General features: G+C 38.4%; 1 protein-coding gene across 1 annotated transcript; it reads right to left on the minus strand.

The window, feature by feature from the left end:
- Positions 1–1,908: 1,908 nt before the first annotated feature.
- On the minus strand, positions 1,909–17,765 carry LOC117298058 (EF-hand calcium-binding domain-containing protein 7-like). Its single transcript, XM_033781287.1, has 14 exons — positions 17,682–17,765; positions 16,326–16,536; positions 15,644–15,709; positions 14,870–15,015; positions 13,757–13,843; positions 12,883–13,003; positions 11,230–11,481; positions 8,591–8,694; positions 7,458–7,612; positions 6,649–6,782; positions 5,263–5,411; positions 4,237–4,449; positions 3,436–3,543; positions 1,909–2,241 (listed from the first exon to the last, which is right to left on the minus strand). The coding sequence occupies exons 2-14, from the start codon at positions 16,513–16,515 to the stop codon at positions 2,167–2,169; spliced, it is 1,800 nt and encodes a 599-aa protein (XP_033637178.1). The 5' UTR covers positions 16,516–16,536; positions 17,682–17,765; the 3' UTR covers positions 1,909–2,166.
- Positions 17,766–17,909: the final 144 nt, after the last annotated feature.

A 17,909-nucleotide genomic window follows, 5' to 3' on the forward strand; every position in this document is an offset into this window, starting at 1 on the left:
ATTTGTGTTGGTTTTATTTTTGTTTGTTTACCTGAAATCTTATCAACGGTTATCCTGAGAGCCTCTTTTATGTTCATGTCTAATCTACTTTATGGACTTTTTCCGGTAACAATATTTACATAAATTGACCTTTTTGTTAGCCATTTCGTTATCGTTTTACAAACTATTTTTTAAATAAGTTTCAGTTTTGAAATAAACCTCGACTATTTACTGCTAGACATGGAGTTTTTGTTTCATTTTATGACTACATACTGTAAGAGGAAATTAAAACAATGGTGACCTTTTTAAAAGATTTTATGTTTGCATCGGGATAAAGAATGTAATTTGGAGAAAAAAAAAATATATAAAAATTATAATCTTTATCCCCCCCATGAAAATGTTTTTTTTTGTTTAAATCGTTTCGGTAATCAACTGCCTCTATAGCCATCGGCCAATTTCATAGAGCTGCTTAAGCAAAAACTTTGCTTAAGCACGAAAATAGCACGCTTATTTTACACATGTTACTGGCCAAAATTTCATGCCATATACATTGCTTATGACTAGTATTTAGCTGTTGTTTACTTAGCATAACAATTGAGTGGAGTCTTGGCCAGTAATCTGATTTTACTAAGCAATGAATTGTTTGCTTAAGCAAAATTTTGTGCTTAAGCAGCTCTATGAAATTGGGCCCTGGTGGCTAGCGGTAAAACATCTGCTCCAGAAATAAAAAGGTTGAGGGTTCAAATCCCACCAGAGTGATTTGACCATGGACATTTTTTTCACAGAACTCAGGAAAGTTCCAAGTGTACAGTGCTTAATACACAACACTAAGGGTAACAAACAAGTGATAGTGCTCTTTATTAGATTGAAAAACACACACAAAAAAGTGTGTTTTTAAGAGACTAATTCAACGTTATCTTCCAAAAGATAACTTTTTCAGGATTATGTACATCAAGCATTTCAGAAAGTAAATACCAAGCTACTCAGGCATGCAACTGTAACTTCACCAAAAAGAGGAAATTACACAAATTCAAGGATTTTGTATAGTATTTTTAAATTTTGAATTGTAAAACTGTGATTAAAAAAAAAAGGGACTCAGGTGATCCAAGGAAAGTTGCATGCCTGGCTACTAAATCCAGAAATCTTGCCACGAAGTAACATGTTACCAGCCAAATTGTCACTGATGTGTACATATTATAGATGCGCCTGGTTTTCTGCTACATCTGCTAAGCAAGTTTCAAAAGTGGGCACTGGTATACAGTACTCCAAACTTATGAATGTTCCAAGCACACCTTTTTGTTTAAGGAAGACTGCACCATGTCCATAGCTGTACATGGAATTATAAACTCAAACTTGCTAACTACACATGTGATATCGCCGACACATCTCATCAGCACTAGATGGATCGCACAAAGTGTAAATGACCGCCATATTTGATGATAAACACTGGAAAAGTGTACTCTCTGCGCAAAACTCTCAGCCAATGTCATGTGCAATCCATCTACTCCTTTTGAACATTAATTTCCAAGGCAATTGAAGCAGAAAACATCACTTCATTTATACTTCTCAAATCAATCAATGAAACATTAAGATTCGACTGTAAAATGTTCCTTATTTTCACAGGGTCGAACCCGCTAACTGCACATGTGATATCGCCGACACATCTCAAGGACATGGTCAGTACAAGTGCAGTAACCGGGTTCATGATTTGGGTTCATGATTTGTTCAGGCTTTGATTTCTATTTTGCTTATATTTCTCAATGGTGTCATTTTCTTAAACTGATGACTACATGTATGCAATTTTCTTATGCCATGAGAGAGCGCAATACAAAATCAATAAATTATTATTAATTATGAGTTCCATGTTCAACCATAGATCCGCTATGATCATGATGACAGCCCCCCACCCTACCCTATTTGTTAAGCTTAGCAGATTCAGGTTACCAGCCAACTTGCCATGAAATACACATTGACCGTATCCAGCTCCCAATAATCCTCGCTCAGCAATTACATTGGATAAGTATTTGATTCTTCTTGAGAAAAAAACAAAAACAAAATAACAAAACGGCTTGTACCGACTTCAAAGAAGTGATTGTTCTTCAAATAACTTACATCTCTCCCATGTTAAAAACCATCCCTGCCAACCCATCAACAACACCCATCCCCTACAGAGTAGACGAAACCTCACTATGTAATAACAGTGTCTGTGCACTTAATAGTCCACTCTTCCGAGTCTTTCTCCGGCATTATATGATGACCAATCTGCAAAGGTCAGAACATACAAAAATTGCGGTTAATGGTCTACTTGCTCTCTTATCTGTCAATATTTAGTATTAATTGTATGCATGTAGGTTTGCTACTTGTATAACACAGCGTTTACAACAGTAAAGAGAAATTTATCAACACATCATTCAACATTATACAAACAAAACAGCAATAATACATCAACTAGGAAAGAGGTATGTTTTGAGGATCTTCTTAAACACATCCAATGATGGAGCAATTTGTACGCATTAAAATAGTCTGGTACCTGATCATGAAAGAAATAGAAATACAAGAATCTTAAATACAATCCTTTAATTAATAATAATAATATAATGATAAAACCATTCTTATATAGCGCATATCACCGTGAGGTCCCTATGCGCTGTAAAAGGAAATCAACAATTATTGTATGAAGTAAACAGATATGTTTTTAACCGGGTTTTGAATTGTTCTGATGTCTCAGCCTGTTTGACAGCCTCTGGAAGACTGTTCCATAACTGAACTGCTGCATATTGGAAAGAGTGGGAACCGTACGACTTGGTTTTGGTAACCAATGAAGCGATCTTAAAAGAGGCATGGCATCATGACGGCGATCTAACCTAAAGATAACACGAGCAGCCCAGTTCTGCAAACTTTGAAGTCTCTTAATATGCATCTGTGGAACTTCAGTAAGCAACCCATTACAATAATCTAACCGAGAAAGAACATGGCAGCAAATCACATGAAGATAATGCCTCTTCAGATACATACTTCCTTATCTGTGACACAATGTTTATAGGGAAGGTACACATTTGGTAATTACTCAAAACAAATATTAACTTAAAAACTGACTTGGTAACGAGCATTGGAGAGCTGTTGATAGTACAAAACATTGTGGGAAACGACTCCCTCTAAAGTACTGTAGTTTTTGAGAAAGAGGTAATTTCTCACTAAAATAATAAAAGACTTCTAGCTAGAAGTCTTTTATTCCTATCTGAAAGCACACAAATTCGTCCGGCAAGGGTGTTTTTTCTTTCATCATTTTCTCGCAACTTCGATGACCAATCGAGCCCAAATTTTGACAGGCTTGTTATTTTATGCTAATGATGGAATAAACCAAGTGAAAACACTGGTCTTTGACAATAACCAAGTGTGTACAGTGCCTTTAAAAACGCATTATAATGAATCAGCAATCTCCTCTGCCAAACTTACCACAACTGTCTTTGGGGGCACCACTATGGTGTGGTTCAGGTCAGGTCTGCTACTGATGCAATTACTGCTCTTCCCACAGTCCAGCTTGAGTGAAAACTTTGTGGACGCCTGGAAAATAAAAATATATTTGTTGATTACACCCGTCGTTAATCAAAATATTACATCATTGTTTTGAAAATGAAGAAATCAATTCTAAGTTGCTGCTTTTCCCATGAACATTTAATGAAAATCATGAAAATCAGTTTTCTATCATATCTCTGCATATTCCATGAAAAGCCCTTAAAATATCTTCTTGGTCTAGAGCTGCACTCCCTGAAGAAATAAGATGGTATATTACAGAGGTTTATAGACTCTGTACTTCAACACTAATATACCTCTTGCATAAAACACCACATGCCCAAAACAGCACCAAAACTAAGGTCAATGAGGACATATCAATGGCTGGGAGTGATGCACGGTGCATACACTATGAGTTATCACACAAGCTTGAGTGGAATACGGAAAAATATAGCCCTTTTGCATCCCATATCCAACGAGGCCGAAGGCTGAAAGTAAGAGAACTTTCAGATTGTAACAAATGAATAAGATTTCTGGGCCTCATACTTCAACCTTAGTTTGGTCTGGCAGTTTTTCCTTAATAGCAAAGGGCACCTCATTTAGGGAATCTTTTCAACTGGAAGATTTTGAAGGCCAACAAGGCAATACCCAGGGGGCATCTCTGTTGATGCGTGACGTATCAGGCTTTGCATTTTGCCTCTAAGAACAATAATGAGAGTACTCTAAATCTGAGAGAGTTTGTACCTTATTCTCAACTGTGATTGTGAAGATAGAGTCGCTGACCGATGTGTGCATCACAGCATCCACCGCCTCCTTGATTTTGATTCTCTCCTCGCCACTTGTTCTGACCGCTTCACAGACGGCCCGCTCGAGGGCCGCACCCCCGCCCTGGAGTGGCAGGGCCCTGATATGACTCTTGCACTTGTCTGTGTAGGCGTCGACGATAAACGGGAGTGACTGAAGGTGGGGGTTTCGGGAGAAAAATGAATAAATCAAAATTATGAAAGATTGACATAATGGCGCAATACCAACACTTGTATAGCGCTTTACCATGTTGACACGATCTAGGGCGCTGAACATGGCACATGGCACTAGTCAAAAACTAAACAGGCACAAATGTATGGTCAAATTAAAATAAAATCTGAAACTGAATCATAACAATAGGAGTGAAAATCCTTAAAAACTTTCACTTTGTTAGTAATACATGTTACTAGATTAAATGAATTACTGAAATATTAAACATGCAATCTAAAATGAGAAACATCAAAAAACATAACTAATCAGCAGAAGACTAAAAATACTTTTTACTTATTAACAATTAAAATCTATTTAACCATTCACTGGCAGCAGACTTTACCAGGGCCCAATTTCATGGCTCTGCTTACCTCCGAATTCCGCGCTTACTATCACGACTCCCCGCTTACGTGCAAGCACCGAATTTCTGCGCTAGCCTTGTAAGCATAGAATGCCTAGTATCGTTTAGTGCGCACGCGCAGAAGCCAAAATTTGCCGCTAACCCGTGAAATACCCTTGCCGTAAGCACAGAATTCCCTGCTTCCGTAAGCGCCGATTCTGTGCTTACGGTAAGCAGAGCCATGAAATTGGGCCAAGGTAAATTTCCATTGCTTACGTAGTTAGAGCATTCACGAGACAATGGATTTAACTGGTAAGTCTGCTGCCACCTACATCCAAAAAGTCTTCCATTGTAAAATCACACAAACTCACAATAAATTTTTGAGTTATCAAGACTTGGGAAAAGACTAACGTTACCTCGTCTAACGCCAAGTCGTCTGAGAAGCCCATTGATTGTAGAGTGACCCAAAGGTCATCAGTGTCACCATCGAGGTCATTGGCCTCCATCTGATTCAGATCCATGAATCCCTTCCGGGTCAATTCACCCTTCTTCAGCTCAAAATTCTCTGCAATTATTTATCGGATATTAACAACTTCAGTACCAAACCAAATTGCTTAACTTGCCATATAACATTTAGGTATATATATGAGGACATATCAATGGCTGGGAGTGGTGCATATAATTGAATTTAATATTTATATAATTTCTTGGGTAGATAAAAAGTACAATAATGGGTAAAAACATAAAAAAAATACAGCAATGAGCAATTACAAAACAGAGGAAGGAAAAAGAAACAGCTGGAGCCCAAAGGATTGCCTAAAAGGAACAAAGTTCCTGTCCAGAGGCTCTCCTCTCTTGCTGGCCCTAAAGAGAACAAATATATTGATACATAAAAAATATTAAAGGCAGTAGACACTATTGGTAATTGTCAAAGACCAGTCTTCTCACTTGGTGTATCTCAACATATGCATAAAATAACAAACCTGTGAAAATTTGAGCTCAATTGGTCATAGTAGTTGCGAGATAAAAATGAAAAAAACATCCTTGTCACACGAAGTTGTATGCTTTCACGGATGCTTGATTTCGAGACCTCAAATTCTAAACTTGAGGTCTCAAAATCAAACTCATGGAAAAATACTTCTTTCTCGAAAACTACGTCACTTCAGAGGGAGCCGTTTCTCACAATGTTTTATACTATCAACCTCTCCCCATTACTCGTTACCAAGTAAGGTTTTATGCTAATAATTATTTTGAGTCATTACCAATAGTGTCCACTGCCTTTAACATACAAACAGCAATAACAAAATTACAAATACAAATAAAAATACACATTCAAGTGCAAACAAGAAAGGTTAAAATATAAATGAAAAAAACAATGAGATGATAAGGAAGTAAAATGGCAGTTGAAAAGCTGAGTAGGGAAGGACACGGCTTACAATGTGTTCAAATCGCAGGCGTTCCAGGGCGTGTTTGGCAGCCAGCTACATTGACCATAAATGACAATGCAGCATATGTACTGCAGTACATCTAAGAAAAGAAAATCACCCTTGTGTTTCTTGCATGGTTTGCTGAAGTTTGCCTACATCACTCTGTAAACCTTTACATAATTGGTTCTAAGAATTCAAAATAACTGTCTATCACTCACTCATAAAATAATGACTGCTTCAGGACACCAATATATAAAGCACTGTATAAAAATTAACTGTTATGATAAATTTTGTTGGCAAGGTGATATACAGTACTCAATAAAATGATACAAACTTGGTTGCTATGGATATAAAGGTCAGAGTTCAAGTACTAACCTTCGACTACTTCCCAAGCATCGTCATCCACCGCCTCTCCACTGGTCCGCAGCTGAAAGATGTTAAATTCTTCCCTACTCAGGGTACCATTCCCATCCAAATCAACCAACTCAAAGATGTCCGTCAAGGCATTCCTTAGAGGGTGCAGAAGTGGGATACGATAAAAATGTCAGCCAATCACTTATTTATTATCAATTCTTGTGTAAGGGCACTGGACCACACCTTTGGTAACATGTCAAAGACCATTTTTTTTTTCACTTGGCATATCCCATTCCCAACATACTGTATGTATGAAATTACAAATTTATGAAAACTTGAACTCAGTTGGTCTTTGAAGTTGCATGCGACTAATAAAAGAAAAACACCCCTGTTGAACAAATTTGTGTGCTTTCAGCCTTTTATCTGGGTGGAACCTTATCCTTTTTTGAAAAAAAAGTGGACCTTGAAGCCCATTTCGACGGAAAACGGTTTCAGTATGATCAAACAAATTGTATTTAAGTGAGGTAAGGATTTAAGTGAGGTAAGGATTTGTGTACTTTTTTGTACGACACAAAACACAATGTCCACAGATTCACATTAATTTCACACAGTTTGAAGATAATGATGATAGAAAGCGTGTTAAAGGCGACTCTCCTGAAACATTGCTCTATGATTTTTATTTTTTGTTCTCAAAAAACTTGACGACTAATAAAACTTCTAAATGTAAATCATATTATACATCTTCATTCACAGTGAGTAGGGATTCACGTCATGGCAACAACTTGATCTACAAAAGGTATCAAAACCCTTCAAACGATAGATTGTCTCACCTGAATGGTTTGGTTAGCACACAGTCATCAGCAGATTTCTTGATAAGCTGGGTCTTGGTCTTGGATTGTCTCTGTCTGGGCTTTAAGCGACAGCCCGTGGTCATCGGTAAAAGCCGATAGGTACCCGCCTTCAACTCTTGATGAAGACAGTGTTTCTGTTTATAGAGGGAAGAGTGAAAAGTTTATCAAAGGCAGAGTGAAATCACACATGTAGGTGTGTACACCACATCATCTTTTAAATTGCATGATAAACTTATAATTTTGAATTTTATCGGTTCTAGATGTCCTTGGATCGCTCACAGAGATTTCAAGTAGGATGTTTTTGTACATGTAAGTCACTTGTCCAGGAGCCCCAGTAGTATGTAATTTATCACCAATGCTGCACTCATGATTGTGAAATAAATTCAGAGAATAATTTGATGGTTAAATATGCAAACATTTAAAGTGAACTTATTTCCAAAGACGATCCCTCATATCGTGATGAAATTCTTTCATAATAATAGCAGGACTGGAACGCACTAAAAATATTAAAAAGCTAAAGGTTGTGTCATTGATGAGGATTCTTGTAATCCATTTACTAAGATATAAACACAGTAGCTCCTTCTAGTAATGCTTAACAACCCAAACCCACTAAAATCCTACTGCATATTTTGATTGATCCCATTGGACCCAGTCCTGCACTGAATGAGGACTGCACTAGTAAATAATAAAAATAATAATAATAATAAACAGCAATTGTAAGGCGCATTATGAATCACAGATGACTCAATGCGCCTAACAATAAAAACTAAAAGGCAAAGAACAAGACCAATTAAAATTAGGCTAAATACTATTAAACCAAAAAATAACCGACATAAAAAAGATTCAACAATGTAAACAAAAGTAGATACAAATTTAAAACATTAGAAACCACAGAACTAGATATATTATATATAGGGCCTAAACCCATAAAAATGGAAATATTAAAAATACAAGAAATTAATCGTGCTTTACAGAGGATCAAGCATACCACCATAATCAGGGTCCAATAGTTTGAGTGTTGAGTTACCATCATGGTGTTGCATTTTGCCAGAGTGAGGATGTATACCCAGAAAAATAACCCGAGCTAACATGGGCTAGACATGTTTGCATACCTGTTGGATTTTCATGTTAGTATGGGCGACCAGTTCTCCTAGGGTTCCATTATCGTTTTGTCGTAGGAGAAACACTCTGATATCAGGATGGGGTTTACTGGAGGCTGCAAAAAGAAAATAAGGGTTCTTTTTAAGGTAACATTACATGGTCATAAAATGATAAGAGGTCAAAGCATGTAAAATCACATTTAAAGGCACTGGACCCTTTTGGTAATATTGTCAAAAAACAGTATTCTCACTTGGTGTATCAGTACAATCATATTCAGAGCTTAAGAATAGAATAGAATATTGTTTTATTGTCACTTGTAAAAAAACAAATATTAGTACAGTGAAATTCGTTTTGGTTTTGCGTGTCTAAAAATATTATGTTATATACAAATTACACTAAAAATTAACCATTTACAGCTTGATTTGTACACTGGATCACGTTCCTAAGACCAGTGGTTTTAGTGTCCAGCCAGCAAACTCATGGCAGGACTAACGTCCGTCGATGTCGGTTTTTTCCCATAACCGATATGTCGAAAATTTAATATCGATTATACTCGATATATCGAGTATTTCCCGCGCGCAAGATGGAAGCCTAAAAACAGCACTTGGTATACTCATGGAGGTAGAAGTATATATACCATAGACTGACAGTTTAATAGGGTTACATTTCAACCTGTTTTTGTCTGATCCCCCGAACTTGTTTGTAGTCCAAACTATTTCAGATTGCGTAGTCCCGCCCCGATTATTTCTGGTTTTACAACAAAGTATGATCGCCGCTACCGCTGGCTTGGCCAATTGGTGAATGCTCACCACAATTCTCGATTCGCGATTGGCCGTCTCAAAATGACACAGAGCCTTTGTGAGTTGCGTGACTCGCCGACATTAAGGTGTCTGCTGCCGATGCATTGACGTAGAAGTGTCAATCAAGTTGTACGATGGGCGCGCGGACTACCTTTACGGTTGAAAATGGTTGAGATAATGGATAACTTTCCGTATGACGCCACCACTTTTTCACTCATTTTTACAAAAGGGATATATCAATCAGGTAAATTAGACACTATATTATTTTATTTCGAATGAAAAAGTGGTGGCGCCATACGGAAACTTTTCTGAGATAATCATCGAAAAAAAATCACTAGAAAGTACCGCAAAACACAGACCTACCACTCAGCGATCACAATATACAACGCACGCAGCATGCAGTCACATAGTCTCCAATAAAGGCTCGTAGTCTTTTTACTTTGCATTCTATAACAAAGGCAAGAAACATTGAATGCTAGAACGCCCTCTATTGTCGAAATAACGCAGTGCATCACGCGATACCGCCTTGACCAAAGACTGCATGTGTCTGCGCATGCTTGGGCAAACGGGTTTTCCCCCCGAATTGCAATAACCATACACGCTGGTGTGCATGCTTAAACCGTACAACAGCATAGTCTTCGCTGGTACGCACGCAATAGCCGCCGACAGCGTGGTCTGCGAAGCATATAGTTCCTCGGAAATGTTAGCTTGTTTACCGAAAACAACACAACGTGTAGGCTTTATTTGACCAAAATGACGCCATTACGATACCTTGGATTGATAGAAAGATTATTTTACTGTATAACGTAAGATTGTTTTCTTCCTTGTTTAGTTTTGTCTTGTTGATTCGGGGAAGTTTTTGCGGGGTATTTTTGCAAAGTCAATAATGCTGTGATGAAGACGCATTGATTTTGATCACATGCACAATGGGAAGTTGCATCTTAAACAGCCGATAGGCTGGGGCAGCAGCGGCGGTTTCTTTTGAGGTTTTACCGTGCGCTCGCCGCGGGGTCGTGAACTTCTGCGGCGGGCCGGCGGCTGATGGCGAAAACACAAAGAACATGCAGACATACTTGGTTGTAAAACGTATTTTATTTAATAGGGCAACTCAAAATGATGAAACTACATAACGACGACGGCTTTTCTAATACTCAAACACAGATTTCTTTTAAATAATCGGACACTCTTTTGGTATTTTCGATATCATTTAGGAACATCGAAATTTTCAAGACATCAAAATTTTCGATATATATCGAAAATCCGATATTACGATATGATTATAAAAGCGACATCGGCGATTTCGATGTCAAAAAAATATCGAGTTTTTGAGTATTTTCGATATATCGACGGACGTTAGGCAGGACAAGTTCGGTGGTCTTGTGTTTTTAATTCAGTTCAAGTCAACATTTATTTGATACTACTCTTATCAAGATATAACGTTTACAAAATATTACATCGATAAGCAAAATTATAAGCACAGAGGAAGGAGGGAAAACAATTAATCTATGTAAACCAAAATAAAGAGAGTATGAGGCCGTCAGACAGACCATTATCATGCTGTCTCCATCTTGGTCATGTTCCTAGTATCGAATAACAATAAGGAATGCTAATAATCATTTTGCAAATAGGAACCAGACTATTTCGTTCTTTCAGCCTTGTTTTGGTTCATAGAGTTATATATAAGAAGCACCACCATTGCGCCCTCTAGTTCTTATATATTACTCTATGGTTTGGTGACATAAATGTTAATGGGACAAATTCAAGATGGCAGCACCATGATAAAGGTCCATTAGGCTAAGGGTTGTAGAAAAGATTCAAATGAATATCAAAACATCAAATATTGTCCTTACCTATTTCTGGGTGAAGGTTAAGCGGTTTGACCGATAACCAGAGGGCGCTAGACGTGGATACATCCAGTACGTACTGATGAGAGACAACTTTGCCGTGCTCCTCAAAGAGACAGCAACCCTTCCTGTGGGAATGGTGCCAAGACTTGAGGTTCCGAGGCTCCGTCACCTTGGGCGCGACCTTTGACACGGGCGGGAGAGTCTTGTTGATGGAGGCCCTTTTGCGTGGATGCGGTAAGGGGCTCGTTTCCCTGCCTGAATATAATAATGAAAGAGGATAAAGTGATGGAGTAACTGTTGTGAAGAATAACAGACCCAGTTTTCATGTTAAAGGCACTGGACACGTTTGGTAATTGTCAAAGACCACTATTCTCACTTGGTGTATCCCAACATATGTATAAAATAACAAATCTGTGGAAAAAATAGACTCAATTGGTCATCAAAGTTGCAAAAGAATAATGAACGAAAACACCCTTGTTGCACAGTTTGTGTGCTTTCAGATTCCTAAAAAAAAGGCTTTAGTTCTGAAGTCTTTTATTATTTAAGTGAGAAATAAGCTCTTTCTCAGAAACTACAGTACTTCAAAAAGGGAGACGTTTCTGACAATGTTTTATACTATCAACAATGGCAACAATTTGTTGGAGTAATTACCAATAGTGTCCAGTGCCTTTTACACTGTACTGGCCAAGAACCCAATGGAGAGAAGACACTGAGGAAGTAAGTTTTATTTGTTTTCACATTCGGGATGAAAACCCTACTCCAGAGTTTATTCCCAGGAAACCTATGCAGTCAGGTCGGGACTGAAACCCAACCCACATCGTGCCCCAAGAGTGATGTGAACCGGAGTCCTAGAGGTGGAAGGAGATGAAAGATACCGCTACGCCAACCCGATCACCCATAAGTGATGGAGTAAGTGCTGCCAAGACTAACCGACCCAGTTTTCATGTTAAGTATAAGTGGTGTACAATAATAGCTCTCAATTAGTGTACAATAATAGCTCTCAATTAGTGTTCAATAATAGCTCTCAATTAGTGTACAATAATAGCTCTCAATTTGTGTACAATAATAGCTCTCACTTGGTGTAAAGAAGATGCAAGTTCTATTACTTCTAATAGTAAAAACATGTTTTATAGAGTGGCATCTCACTTTTCTGTTTTCATGCAGAGACGCAATTTTTTGCCACTATGTGGATTGGGTTTCAGTCCCTGACTGATTGTGGGAGTTTTCCTCCAAAATAGGTCTCAAGAGATTTCCTACCACATCTAACTTCCTTCCACGTCTTTTCGCCAAGGCTAGGATTCAGATCCCCGTCTGAGAATCCTTGGCTTTATAAAACTACTTTTGTAGTATTTGGAGCTCCTGGTAAATGCATTTTATTGATCAACAGTGGTCTCCAAAGTAATTGTTGGCAAAAAGACAAAATCAGTTTCCCGAAGAAACAATTACTTGAGGATTTATTCTTTTTGTTCAAACTTATTTGCATTTTTCAGTTAAAGACTTTTTGATTATATTACGAGTATGAAATTACAATTAGAGCACAAAGACAACAATGTATTGTTTTGTTTCATTTGTCTGCTTTTCTGCACTTCGAACATCTCTTTACTTTTATTTGGTGCTTTATAAATGCTTTTATTATGTAGTATAAACAAGAAGTACCTATTCTAGGCGCAGGCGAGGCTTTCTCCTTCGCTTTCCTTTCACTTTTCATTTTCTTGTCGATATTCTCCATGGCCGTCTGTCGACATTTGCTAGCCGTATTCATCAACATTCTACAGAACTGTAGAAGAGAGTCCACCCAAAAATAGTCAACTGTTAACTGGGAATAATTTCCTACTTTGCGGTGACAATGAAAAATAAAAATAAATTTATTAATAATAATAATAATACACGGTTTTTATATAGCGCTTTTTCACGGGGTGTCTCAAAGCGCTTCCGACATTATTACCCCTGGTCACTGGGCCTTAAATCATTCCTTAAACCATCTCAGCTCCCTGGGGAGTACACAGCCTGTGCGACAATTATATGCGCTACATGGCTAAACCAATCACAAGAACAATCTCTGCCCTCACAGGTACCCATTTACCCCTTGGTGGAGAGAAGCAATTATAGTTAAGTGTCTTGCTCAGGTACACAAGTGTCACGACCTGGATTCAAACCCACACTCTGCTGAACAGAAGCATCAGAGCTTGAGTTCCGTGCTCTTATCCACTCGGCCACGACACCCCCATATTAGTATTGTAGGGATCCCAAGTGCTCTTGAAAAGGTAACTTTTGGGGTTGTCGTGACAATCAAACACAAGTACAAAATGGAAGCACTTGTACACCGGAACAAATTCATAATATTAAAAAATAATTTGTTCAACCCCAAATTATTTCAAATTTACCAAGTCAGTTTCCATTGTGGTTACAACTTAATGTTTGAAATAAAAAAGGTGATCCCCTGGCTTGAATTTTCTTTGATCAACCTCAAATTATAAACCAATCTCATTAAAACCATTATGGTGTATTAGAAAGTGTAACTTCTGCCTACCTCATTGTAGTTGAGACGTTTATCTCCATCGTCATCAGCTTCCGCTATCATTGCATCCACCTCCTTCCGACTCATCTTCTCCCCCCTCTGTGAATGGAAACACCCAAATAAAAATAAGTACAACTATGAAATCTTTTCTCCAAATCTCGATAAAGACAACCATTCCCGAAACATGCCATGACTTGCTCAAGATAAAGCAGGGCAAATACTCGCTTCGTTCTCGCTCCTCACCAGTCAGTCCTTAAGTGTTCCCAGGTCCAGGACGGTACATGTATGCTACGGTGATTGGGTCTCACAGAGTGGTTCTGTTCACTGGAGAAAAAAAGAACTTCCCAGTTCCATACCCAAGATTGCTCTTCTGAAAACTTTCCAAACTGAACTGAAGACACTGCTGTTTACACACAAGCATACTGTGTCTAGTTTCTTAGAATGTTTTTATTTTTAAAATTTTGTTTATCATTAGTACACCATTGCTGTAATGTATTTCTGAATGTGCACCTTAGAGATCCATATTACATTTAAAACACAGGGGCAAGCTCCTTCTCTTAATAATTAGTGTACCGGGTTCTGTTTGTGTGCATAAACAACACACATCCCATCCCAACGATGAAGCAATTATGTTTAAGTGACTTGGGTTGTCGTCACCGGACCCAAGCTTTGGTGTTGTCAGCAGCAGAGCTTGGGTTTGAATCCCGCTCAAGACACACTTGTGCCCTTGAGCAAGGCAATTGACAATAATTGCTTTGTAAAATGTTGGGAAGGTAGTGCATTCTGCTCTACCAGCCAGGCTCCTAATGGATGATACCCATGCCTTTATCCTTATGGACTGTGAAGGGGGTAACCCTGTTGCAGCCCTGGGAGTCACGGTGACAATGTGCCCCCGATTGGAGTTGACTTGGGTCTAAAGCCCAAATCACTAAAGTGCAGCCCACACCTTGAAATGCAGCCCACACCATGAAGTGGCTGTAGGGTTACCCCTGAAAAAAAGAAAATCAGAAAAAGGGGGGAAAAGGGACACAAGTGCCATGCCCACGACACAAACTGACAAAAACACTGCATGACTGTAATGGAACTGAACAAAACTTTCTGAAAGAAAGACATGTGACCCCTTACTTGTGTGAGGACTCGAGATAGTTCATTATGCGTGATGTAGCCGTCATTGTTGATGTCCATTTTCTTGAATGCCTTGAGAAGCTCGCTCGTTGACGGTGGCTTCTCTTGACGCATCACGTCGCAGAACTCATCATACGTTAGCTTCTCTGTAGATATTAATTTAGAATCTTTAGAATCATAAAGATTACTATGGAACACTAGTGAAAGGGAATAATCAATTTGGGGTTGAACAAAGAAACATTTACTAGAGTGAGACTTGAACTAACGACCGGCAGATTATTGTGCTGAGAGCTGTAGATTGTATAAAACATTGTGAGAAGTGACTGCCTCTAATGAAGTTTTTGAGAAAGAGGTAAATTCTCACTTAATTCTCACTTGAACCTGAGACTTCAAGCCTGAAGCCTTTCTCAGGCTTCTTAAAGCACACAAAGTTGTGTTACAATTTACAAGAGTCTTTCTCCCCCCCCCCACCCCATTATTTTCTTGCAACTTCGGTGACCAAATGAGCCCACATTTTCACAGGTTCGTTGTTTTATGCATATATGTTGGGATACACCAAGTGAGAATACTGGTCTTTGAAAATAACCAAATTTGTCCACTGTCCAGTGCCCAAGCCCTTTATGGGGGTACGCTGTGGTGGGAAAACAATCTGGTAAGGTTTGTTGTAACACCAGTAAACATTAAACATCACTCTTTGAGTTGTAGTGGTTATTAAGAGAGATGCTTGCATTACAACAAGTCAATCAGTTTGCTCTGATCACCTTCGCAACTTACTTGTTTTTGTTGTCCAGTATTTATCTAAGGCCTTTTGTGAAGGATTCCTTCCAGATTGTTGTAAACCTGAGGAGAACAAAATTAACAAAATACTCAAACTTGATGTGTTTTCTCACACAATATTTTGCACACAAGAAAAGTTGGACAGAAACTTAACACAGTGAGCCACAATTCTGTATTTGATCTCATCTCTTTTCAAACAATTATATTAATTTTCTCAAAGGATTACATTTTTGCTTTTTTTTGCTTCTCCCATAATAGACTCGTCAGATAAAGTGCCCTTTACGCAATGAAAATGGCCTTGTCCTCTTAAACATAAAAATCAAGGCATGTTGCAGGCCTGGAATTTCATCTTTGAACAAGTTGAACAAGTTCAAAGGGAAAGGCCATTTTCTTTTTGCAAAGGGCACTCATTTCCACTGGGAATCTTAAAGTCAATTGGGAAACTTTGAATGGCACCAAGGCCAAGAACAAGGGCAACAGAGGAAATGGCCTTCGGGCCTTCATGGCCTGAGGGTAATTCGAGGCCTGAAAAGAAGACACTATAAATAAATATAAAAACTTGCTGGTACAACCATGTGTAAATTTCTTTTGTGTGAGTGTTGGATTTGAGAAGAGCCGGTTTGGTCTTGACGTTTAGAACAATGTACTGATGTTGTATATTTTTACAAGGGATACTAACTCAATGAAAGCTGTGCTTTTGATGTCATAGCCTCATGGGTGTCGCCAAGCACAGCTACGTAAGCTGCTCGACATTCTTCATAGAATTGGGCATCTTTGTTCCTCTGTGTTTCTCCCTCGCCTCCTCCAGGGTTGGAGCGTCTGCTTCTCCGACTCGCGATCGAAGAGGCTCCGCTGTCTCGTCTACTCATACTCCCTTTTTTTGCGTTCAACTGTCAGAAACAACCAGGATTTCACAAAGAGTTAAGTCTAGTCTTGAGTTAGGATGAGTTACTTGTCCTAACTTAGGAATAGCCATACATTTTTATTTAATGTCCTAAGTTAGGACTAGTCCTAACTCTCTGTGAAATCGACCCCAGGCATGATAACATTTTACTCATCATATCCAAGCATTGTTGTAATTTGTATAATTATATTTGCCTAATTTTATTTGTATTTTATTTGGGAAAAGTTTCCATATCCTGCCACCACTTTTTTTATTTGTAATGAAAAACAAGTGAGACATTCCTTTTAGTAAACTTTAATCAACAAATGGTGGCATGTTCCCTCGAACCCGCGTGTGTTTCGTACAGCGCTGGAAAAACGATCAAGGTGATGTACACTGGTGTCAACACGTTTGATGTTACCCGGCGCGCTGTGCATTACGCGTAGCGCGCATCTTTAGCCATGATACATGCGTGCGTATTTGTTGCACTGCACGTGATTGGTTCTCGACCAAACTTCACAATTTGTACAGAGGTATAACGGAAAAGTTTCCGTATGGCGCCACCACTTTTTCATTCGATATGAAATAATATAGTATCTAATTTACCTCGGAAAAGTTTCCGTATGGCGCCACCACTTTTTCATACGATATGAAATATTCAGTATCTAGTTTACCTCAATAAGATATCCCTTTTTGTAAAAAATTGTGAAAAAGTGGTGGCACCATACGGAAAGTTATCCTTTACCTCAATGAGATATCCCTTTTTGTAAAAAAGGGGGAAAAAGTGGTGGCGCCATACGGAAAATTATCCCTTTTGATATTAATTTGCGCAAGCCAGTTAATAATTTTTTCAAAGTTTGCGCGGTTTTCAAAGTTTGCGTCCGAGCTACCCCTGCGCAAATTTTTAAACCAAACGTTTGCACCATGAAAACGGGGCAGCTTGCGCGAATTCGGAAAAAAGAGCCATCTTTAAAGATTGCGCCCAACACAACCAACCAAACCGACCGAAGCCAAATTTACAACGATTTTTGTTTAAATAAAACAAACATATAGTACAATTAACCTAAAGTCCTTAATGGAGTAATTAAGCACGGATATGGTGGTGGTAAAATGAAAACAACATACTCCTTGAAAAAAGGTGAAATAACTTACATATTAAGAAGAACGCTCATCAAATAAAAATGTTCACTTTTCGACTTCTTGATTGCCCTTGTATTGTGCATGTTTGAGACTGTTGGTGGCGCTGTTGCCAACAGTGTTGGATGGAAAAGGACTTGTTCAAGTCCTTCTTGGTTCTGTCATCGTTTAGGTTGAAATGGGTTGTAGCATTTTATAATAAGACTGACTGGAACACATTGGAACTTTGTTATTTAAATTCCA

Source organism: Asterias rubens, chromosome 12 (genome assembly GCF_902459465.1).
Source record: "Asterias rubens chromosome 12, eAstRub1.3, whole genome shotgun sequence".
Classification (NCBI taxonomy): Eukaryota; Metazoa; Echinodermata; class Asteroidea; order Forcipulatida; family Asteriidae; genus Asterias; species Asterias rubens.

Coding starts and splice junctions, on each gene's coding strand:
- LOC117298058 (XM_033781287.1), bottom strand. CDS start 16,515: ATGAGTAGACGAGACAGCGGAGCCTCTTCGATCGCGAGTCGGAGAAGC. Junction 6,783..7,457: donor GTGCTAACCAAACCATTCAG/GTGAGACAATCT, acceptor GCACCCTCTAAG/GAATGCCTTGACGGACATCT. Junction 2,242..3,435: donor TGCCCCCAAAGACAGTTGTG/GTAAGTTTGGCA, acceptor TGACCTTTGCAG/ATTGGTCATCATATAATGCC.